This window comes from Vicugna pacos, chromosome 18 (genome assembly GCF_048564905.1).
Source record: "Vicugna pacos chromosome 18, VicPac4, whole genome shotgun sequence".
Classification (NCBI taxonomy): Eukaryota; Metazoa; Chordata; class Mammalia; order Artiodactyla; family Camelidae; genus Vicugna; species Vicugna pacos.
Window position 1 is genome coordinate 28,235,580 of NC_133004.1, and position 9,117 is coordinate 28,244,696.

Below are 9,117 nucleotides of genomic sequence, written 5' to 3' on the forward strand. Positions count from 1 at the left end.
AGGGAAGGAGACCAGCTAGACGGCTGCAATACTCTTGTCCTCTGTAGAGTGGGCTTGAGCCAAAGCAATGGGAATGAAAGAAAGGGATGCTGCAGGAGATGTTAGGGAGTTAGAGTCTGCAGAATGTGGTCCCTGTTTGTCGGGGTTGAGGGAATGGTAAGGAGAAGATGTACCAGGTAGAGCAGATCTTGGAAGTAGAAGATGGTTTTATTTGGGGGGGGGGTGTAATTAGGTTGGTTTTTTTAAACAGAGGTACTGGGGATTGAACTCAGGACCTCATGCATGTTAAGCATGTGCTCTACCAATTGAGCTATACCCTTCCTCTGGTTTTAAACATATAGAGTTGGAGATTCTCAAGAGTTTGGAGATTCTCCTGTTAGGAGCTCTGGCAAGGAAATACGGGTTTGCAAGCCATCCGCATTTTGGTTGCCTGGTTGAAGACATGGGAGTGCCTGAGCTGCACCTGTGGTGACAACTGAGGCCAGAACTTGGGAGGAGCTGTCGTTTGGAAGGTGGGCACAGGAAGGGAACCACCAAAGAAACAAGAGAGGAGCAGCCAGAGAGGCAGGCGGAAAACCAGGAGAGAAAGGGGTTTTCCTTTCCCAAGGGAAGAAGGGTCTTAGAAACCTGCCCTGGGCTGAGGAGTAAGTAGAAGAGGAGGGGGTAACCATTTCTCCTGGGAGCTTGTCTAGAAAGGGGAAAGAGGGAAAGAGAGAAGTAGTGGACTCTGGTAGACGGAGGAAGTTATATTTAAGAGAGGAGATGGGGCAGAGGGAGGTAGAAGTCAGGAATGTGTGGGTGGGAGGTGACTCTGGGGCACGGTCTCAGAAGAGATCAGCTATGGGTCAGTCAGGAGCCCAGGTGGAAGAACTGCTCGTGAACCAGAGAGGGGACACCTTTTCCTTGAGAAAGGGGATAAATCCTCTTCTCAAAGATTTACATTCTCTGTCAAGGGAAAATGAACTAATGCACATTAAAAAAAAAAAACAATGTTTGGTACAGATGGAGAGTGGAAAATGTGTTGTGAGGATGAATCAGTACCAGGGGAGCTAAAAGGCAGAAATGACTCCTCCTTGGGAGCTGGGGACACTCAGGCAGAAAAGGGAGGTAACCCGTTGGGAGGGAAGTCTGGCCAGAGCTGATCCCGGCTCCTGGCGCCGTGTCTCTGCTGAGAGTCCCAGCTCTGCTTGCTGGGAAGCGTCGTGACCAGCAAGGAAATCTCATGGCTGGCCCAGGCCAGTGACAGCCTAACATTTTGGGAGTGTAATTAGAATTTTGTCCCCCAAAAGTCTGGGGAGCCCAAAGAGCTGGGGCGCACCGTGGACCTACGTCCTGCCTAAGAACAAGCCCTCTTTCCTTCCGTCCAAGGTTTGGAAGCACAGTTGAAAGTTGGAGGCCAGAGATGGTTGCCGCCAGCCATGACAACTTACAGAGCGCCTGGAGGTAGGTGACCTGCTGTGTCTGTGGGCAGCCCTTTCCTCTGGCTCCCTCTGCCCCAGGAAGTAGCTCTCTAGAATCTTCACCCTCCAATAGACACGGGCAAATAGGGAAACAACAGCCTTCCAGTCCCCGCCCTTCCCGTCTGGGGCCTCGCAGCTGGCCTCCCTCAGCCGGCCTCCCTCAGCCTGGCCTCCCTGCCTCCCAGGTGGGTCCTGACCCTGCAGTGTCGGGGCAGCAGGAACGTCCTCGGCGCCCTGCGGAAGGCTGTGGAAGTGGACCTCAAGGACAAAGACAAACAGCAATCACAAGGCATCTACCTCTTCACAGGGGGCATCCCTGACCAGGACACGGTGGGTAGGCCACGTCCTGGACATCCCTTACCCTTTGTGACCCCCCAGCTCCTCCTAGGTGGACACCTAGCCTGTCATTCCTCCAGCATGATTTTCCAGTCTAGACTTGATCGTGCTGAAGAATCACCTGGAAATGTCACAATTCAGATGTTGTTCAACCTGGTTCCGAAGGTTGAGCCTGGGGCCTGAGGGTCAGAGTTTCTAACAAGTGTCCAGGGGGATGATGAGACTGCTGGTCTACTGACCACGCTCTCAGGCCCAGCTCCCCGGCCACGCCCTATTATGTTAGTAAGAGAAGTTGTGACCCAGGCCCTTTCACCTTTCTATCCTCAGTGCCAGGTACTAGACCAGGCACACAGTAGGGCCTCAAGAAAGAAAGTGAGGCTGAACCCATCTGAGACCAGCAGCTTCAAGAGCCCCCAGCTCTGGGCCCTTCTTCCCTCTCTTCCTGCAGCCCGTACTCAGCGCCTACATGGCCGAGGCCTGCGGGGGCTGCGACTTCCAGCTGAACGTGTGTCTCTTCTACGTGGACGAATCACAGATGCACAACACGCCCCCCGCCTGCTATGCCAGCTGCACTGACACGGCCGCCGCCTACCGGGAGGTCGCCCGGGCTGCTGGTGGCCGCTTCCACTGGTTTGGAGACACAGGTGCGTGAGCGCCGGCTGGTCCCTCGGCCTCTTTCCTTCCAGACAGTTCTTGGTACCAACGTAGCTCCCTCTGCCATAGATGTATTCCAGGAAAACGGGGTGTGAAAAATCACATTTGAAAATGGGAAAGTACTGTTCTGGGGTTGGATGGTGGTGATGGCTGCACAGCCATGTAAATGCACTTAATGCTGCTGAACTGTACACTGTTTAAAAATGGTTAAAATAGTAGATTTTATGTTGTCTATATCTTGCCACAACTGTTTTAAAGTGAAAAAGAAAAAAAAGCAAAGCTACTTAAAATTAGTTTAGTATGTCAGGGCTGGAAAGGTCACTAAAGTTCCCTTAGTTTAGCATTTCCCAAGAGGTGACACATTCACAGCAGGTGGTTGGCAAGATAAGTGTACGTGGAACACAAAGCAACATTTTTTTTTGACTGTCATCAGACTATGCTACTCCAAAATATGCCACTTGGGCATAAGCGTTATTTTGAGCTGAAAACAATTAAGAAATAGAAGATGTTAAAACAAACAAACAAACAAACAAACAAAACTTCTCTGCTTCCCCTCCCCCCCCCCGCCTTAAACGGTCACCTCCACACGGCCTGTGTGTTTACAGATATGAATGCTGGCCAGGATCCGCACCCCTTCTCCACGCTCATGACGCACTTTGTTTGCAGGTATCTACGAAAGTGATGACATCAGTGCCATCGTGTCTGAGATGGAAAAGGCTCTCAGCTACTCCCAGAAGGTATGCCTTACGTGCAAGGGAAATGACTAGCTTCTATACCAGGGTCCTGGGCTGTCATATAAAGTGCCACAAACGGGGTGGCTTGAAGAAACAGATATTTATCGTCTCAAAGTCCCAGAGGCCGGTAGTCTGAAGTCAAAAGGGCCACGTTCCCCGCTGAAGGCTCTGGGTGGAACCTCTCCTTACGTCTCCCTCGCTTCTGGTGGTGGCTGGTATTAAGGAAGTGAAATGGCACCGAATGCTTGTTAAAAATAGCAAGGAAGACATTATTCAAGACGGCTGCAGTAGGGGAGAGAGATTGAACTCAGCTCCAATTATGCAGCAACGATAGCTGGGGATTCGTAGCCAAGCAGCAGAGTGACAGGGTCAGTGCATGGGAGACTTCTAAGAGGAACTTGGTTAGGGGGAGATTCTTGTCAAACAGGCTTCACAGGATTCTTTGCTGGAACTGGGTTCAGCAGGCCAAAGTCAGAGCCCAGTGAAGAAGAGGGCTCAGAGGACTGTGACTAAAGTTTGGTCAAGGAGAGACTCCCTGTCACCAGTAATCCTCGGCATTCCTTGCCTTCTAATCTCTGCCTCTATCTTCACGTGGCCCTCCTCCCTCTGTATGTGTGTCTGTGTCTCTTCTCCAATTATAAGGACACCTGTCATATTGGATTAAGGGCCCAAACTTCCAGGATGACCTCATTAACTTGCATCGTAATTACATCTGCAAAGGCCCTATTTCCAAGTCAGGTCACATTCACAATTACCAGGGGTTTGGACTTCAATACATTTTTTGGGCGACCCAAGGCATCCCACATCAGCTTCCCTCCTTGTGTACTCATCCACTGACACCTGAGGCTTCTGATGAATCATGAGAGTTTCCAGTAAGTCATTGATTTCAGGTCCGTGTGCTCTACATCCTGGCCTGTACATCCTTGAACACGTCAAGCTCATTCCTAAACTCAGGGCCTTTGCACCTGCTATTTCCTCTGCCTGCCATTCCCCTCCCAGGTCTTCCATGGATGGTTCCTTATTATTCAAAGTTCACTAAACTGTCAGTTCCTCAGAGAATGGAATTGAACATTTCAAGGTGAGGTGAGAGAGGGACCGGATCATGTCAGGAGCAATGAGAAATAAGGGAAGAAATGTGAGAACGTGTCTCTAAGGAAGAATTGATCAGACTTGTGGCTGATTGAATGTATGGGGTGGGGAAGAAGAAATCCCACAGTGACTCCCAAGTTCCTTGCTGGGGAACCCAATAGACAGTGGTGCCGTTGATCAAGAGAGAAATAACAGAAGGGGGTACAGGGAGGGAGAGTCTAGAACAAAGGTGAGTTTGGGGGGGCCTGTGAGATAAGTGGGGGTCTCCTTCAGGCAGGTGGGAAAAGATGAGGGCTGGACATAGAGGTGTGGGGCCGTTGAAGCCATGGGGATGGACAGAGTACATGGGTGGCCATGGTCAAGGTGGGGAGACTCAAACTGACTCACATGTCTGTTACCACCATTGTCAGGACTGCCCAGCTCCCCAAGGACATTGCGAGCTCCTGGGAGGGCAGGGCCACAGATTGGCAGACCTGTGACTCCCCTAGATGAATCTTAGCAGTCCTCCCAGAAAGGGCCCCCTTTGGCTCTTTTTTAAACCGCTTCTCAAGTACACATCACTCCTGTCCCCTCATTCACAAGGTGTAGTGGACAATAATGGTTTAACCTACCCCTCTTAGGATGTTATTTACATGCAAGTGGCATGTTCTAGTGCTTTGAGAGTAATTACTGCAGAACCTTTCAAGCATTTGAGAAATGTGCAGGCAAAGGAGCCAAGTGTTACACCACTGATCTGCCAGCATCCGAGTTGGCCATGGGCACATGATAAGCTGACCGGCGTGTGTGGATGCTGCGTCCACATATGGAAAGGGCACTGGCTTGGGAACCAGACCCACCTGGGATTGAATTGAAGATCCTCTACATACTTGTAGTGTGGCCTTAGGCAAGTCCTTTAAGTTCATAAGCTTTGGTTTCCTCGCCTTTAAAAGGGGGATATAATAGCACTGCCCCTGCGAATGTAGTTCTCTGTCTTGTTGGCAGAAGAGTTTGAGAGCTCCAGGCACTAAGTAGCCCAGGGCCTGGCGCAATCCAGGCCCTCCGTACATGGCACTTCCTGTTAGGCTTGATCTGGAGTGCTCTCAGCCCCAGGCAGCACTCCAGCGACAGAAAGAGAGTCCAGGGGCCCCAGTGGACCCCTGCTCTATGTGTGTGTGTGTGTGTGTGTGTGTGTGTGCACGCGCACACTCGTGCCCTGCATGGGGCACGCTGGCTGGAGTGCTACTGACACTCCCAATCCCCACTGCAGTGCGCCTTGCTTGTGTCCTCCCTGAAGAACCAGTCTGGAAAAGAACAGGAAAATGCAGCCCTCCTGAGAGAAAAGCCAAAGATGCTCAAGCCAAGAAGCCAGCCCAGGAAGCTCTGTCCCTCCAAAGCCACAGCACCCTCGGTGGCCAGAATGGTTTGACTTTCCTCCCTAATAACACGTAGAGGATTTTGTTTCCACCTTGTCTCCTGGTCTTTCCTAGATCTTGAAGTGGCCTGGGCCAGGCCCCCAGACCTCAGGGCCAGCAGGGGGTGGGGTCTTCAGTGGGCAGGGTCCTGGCCTCCAGGGGAAGGAGACCCCTGGTGGAGGGGGGCGTGCTTCTGACTCAGCTCTGGGGCACTCTGGCCGCCCCCTCCACCCCACCTTTGGCTCTGCCTGGCTGTCCCAGCTTTGTGGTAAGGGCTCCGTGGAATGGGCACCCACTCTGCTATGATGGTTGTAAGGCAGGAGGGCTCCTCATCCTGGAGGGTCTTTCGGGAGCAAAGGAACTGGGGCGTTAGGGTGCATCTAACAGGCTCTTGCTGCTGCTGCTCGGGGCTTACAGGGGTCTGACAGGAACCTGAGGGTGGACCGGTGCCTGCTGGGGGCTCTGTCCTGCATAAAGTACCCCCACCTTAGCAACCAGAAGGGCCCCGTCCTGGAGGTGTGCCTGCGGAAAGGGCCCAGACTCCATGGTGCTTGTGAGCAGAGTGGGCCATGCTGTGAGCTCTTCAGCCTTTCACCAACCGGCAGACCTGTGTGAACACAGCACATTTTCAGAATGAAGGAATCTCCCCAGACAGTGTGTATCTTACTCCCGGCCCGGGGCCTGCACTTGGGGAGACTCTGTCCACACAGGCACTGCCCTCGTTCACAGAGCTCCACCAGGCTCTGGGAACCAGCCCAGGGACGTTGTGCTCTCCTGCCTTCCCAGATTCTGAGGTGAAACCCAGAATCTTGGGCTCTGCTTCCTGGGCCTTCAGTGGTTCCTGAGCTGATTCAGTAAGAGGAGGCTCGGGCTGAGCCAGGGCCTCTAAAGGGCCTCCTGAAAACCGGGGCCGGGGGCTCCCTGAGGGGGCAGCGTCTTTCACAGCTGCTCACCCACAGGTCCCCTCAGCTGGTCCAGGCCCTGGGCGACTTTACCAATCACCACGTTCCAGTTGTGCCCGGTAATGAAGGAACCCCTCCCTTAACACTGAGGTGCCCAGTAGGGCACAGAAGTTACCAGAATGGTTGCTTGTCATGCTGGAGGCCCAGAAACCCCAGTCCAGTAGGAAGAGGGGCAGGTAACTGGTGACGAAAATTCTGGCAAATCGCCACAGTTGTCCTAGCAGGCCCTCTCTCTCTCACAACACACACACACACACACACACACACACGTTTTCAGCTCTAAACCAAGAGTCCCCTCTGAATCCACTACAGGCGTTGGGGCAAATGTTTGAGGTCTGCTTCCTCAGGCCTCTGCATGCAAAGATTCCCACCTGACAGACTGAGGCTGGGGTGACTGGGGTACTGCCCGCCACAGAGAACAGGCCTCTGATGGGAGAGACTGCCTGTTTTCTAGAGCATGAAAGATGACCCTGACCGACAGAAGAGTGCCCCTGTGAAAGCTCTGATGTGGCGTCCACTCAGTGGCAAAGCGGGCGTCCCCCCAGGTAAGGCGTGGCCACTGGGGGAGGAGGGGTGGACACGCATGGCTGAGACGTGGATTAATAATCACAGTAACTGAAGTGATCACTGATCATGAGCATTGACGGTGCGCCAGCCCTTCTGCTAAGATCGTCCCATTTAAAGCTTAGAACAGTCAATCCTGTATGGCAGGGAATCTATTACCTCCCCCGTTTTACTGATGAAGACATTCAGGCTCAGAGGGGCTAAGGAGGTGTCCGGTGCCTGCCAGTCATGACAGGGCACTGGTGTTTTCATGAAAGCACTCAGCTCTTAGGACCTAGGACCATATATCTTACTTCTAATGTCAAAGACCCAGCAGGGTGGCTCAGAACAGTGTTATGAAGTCAGCGAGACCTGGGTGGAATCCTTGCTCTGCTTCTTACTTAGCTCATGTGTAAACAGGGGGACTGTGAGGCTAGAACAAGACAGCCCACTGGAAGCACTTGTCACCCAGCCTGGTCAATATCAGCAGCATAACTGACCCAGGTGAGGCCAGGTGCCCCAGGTAGCCCCCAGGGACCTCAGAGCCTCCTGGGAGCCCCCTTTCCAGGGCAGAGCAGAGCTGAAGCTGACAAGTCTCCAAGCCAAGCTGCACAACTTCATCACATAAACCCAGAGGCTGCTCCAGCCAACAAGCCAAATGTCCTCTAGCTGCAGCCCAGCCGGTGAAAGAAGGGACAGCAGGGCGGAGGAGGAAGACCACAGCGAGGGACGCAGAGGCATCTCTCTCGCTGTTTTATACCGAGACAGGGAATAACGTGGGTAAGTCAGAGGCTGCACCAGTGTCTGGATGGCCCCCTTTGCCCTACGGGACCCGTGGGGTCATTACCCCATGGGAAGGAGACCTCTCCAGCTGCCCCAGGATACGGGCGGCAGTGCCTCCGGAGCAGGCCTTTCCTCAAACCACTCAGGTCTCCCTGTCCGGGAAAGTGAGCTTGCCAAGTCTTGACACAGGCAAGAAGATGGGAAGAGTCAATGTCGGAGGTCTCCCGGTCCCACTCCATCCACGTCCACGGAGGGGAAGTGTCCTCAGCGCTGAGGCTGAATGGGAAGGAAGTGGAGATGAGTCCCCCAGGCCAGCCTGAATGATTGCTGCAAAATGACACAGGTCCCAGTGGCAACTCATTGATGTGTGGAGAAGGGAGGTCCCAGCACACTTCCCCAGATCCACCCAACAGCCTCCCTCCTACCTCCCAGCAGACTGCACCTAAGGAAGGTTACAACTGACTTGATTGACAGAGAAATTAATGTGAAAAAGGGAGGCGTGGCTAAGAGAATTGTGCAAGGTAACCCTACTCTGTTTCTCCCAGGATCCGTGTACAGGAAGTATCCTCAAGGAAGGGGCTTAAGAAGAACTAGCTCTTCTATCGAGTTGCCCAGAAAGGATACAATCTGCTCAAGCCAAGAGGTATTATTATTACTCTGTCTGCACGGCACATGCCCCCCTGGGTAGTAATTGCTTCCACAAACCATTATTTCTAGGAGGGTAGATGTACTTGAAACTAAGGACATACCTGTTTAGGATGACTATTTAAAGTGTCCGATGGAATAAGGATAAAATAGAACTGCATGGGAACCTGGGTCTGCCACTGCCTAGCTGGGCGACCGTGGGCAAGTCACTCAGTCTCAGTGTCTTCGTTTATAAAACGACAACAATTGTACTAGTAGGACTGCTGATTACTTGAAGTATATTTGTGTAAAGTACTTAGTGATGTCAGATCCTCTTGGATGCAAGCAGCAGAAGTCCCCTTTCCTTGTGTGCAGATCCAGAAGACAGAACATCTTTTCTTCCCACAACCAGTTGATAAAAGTCTGAGCTTGGTTCTGATTGGTCCAACCCTGGATGCTATGCTCTGATTGCCTTATACCTGCCCATTCTTGTATCTCTCATTGTCACGAGGAGACTATCCTAATTGGTTTAGAGTCTGAA

General features: G+C 52.5%; 1 protein-coding gene across 1 annotated transcript in view; it reads left to right on the top strand.

Moving 5' to 3' along the window:
- The window catches only part of LOC102531763 (von Willebrand factor A domain-containing protein 3A), a 32,541-nt gene extending 26,827 nt beyond the window's left edge, over positions 1 to 5,714 (top strand). The window contains exons 19-23 of the mRNA XM_072942742.1: positions 1,369 to 1,443; positions 1,646 to 1,790; positions 2,245 to 2,440; positions 3,117 to 3,187; positions 5,520 to 5,714. Of these exons, the coding sequence (XP_072798843.1) occupies positions 1,369 to 1,443; positions 1,646 to 1,790; positions 2,245 to 2,440; positions 3,117 to 3,187; positions 5,520 to 5,678 (646 nt within the window). The 3' untranslated portion in view covers positions 5,679 to 5,714. The remainder of the gene's footprint in view (positions 1 to 1,368; positions 1,444 to 1,645; positions 1,791 to 2,244; positions 2,441 to 3,116; positions 3,188 to 5,519) is intronic.
- Positions 5,715 to 9,117: the final 3,403 nt, after the last annotated feature.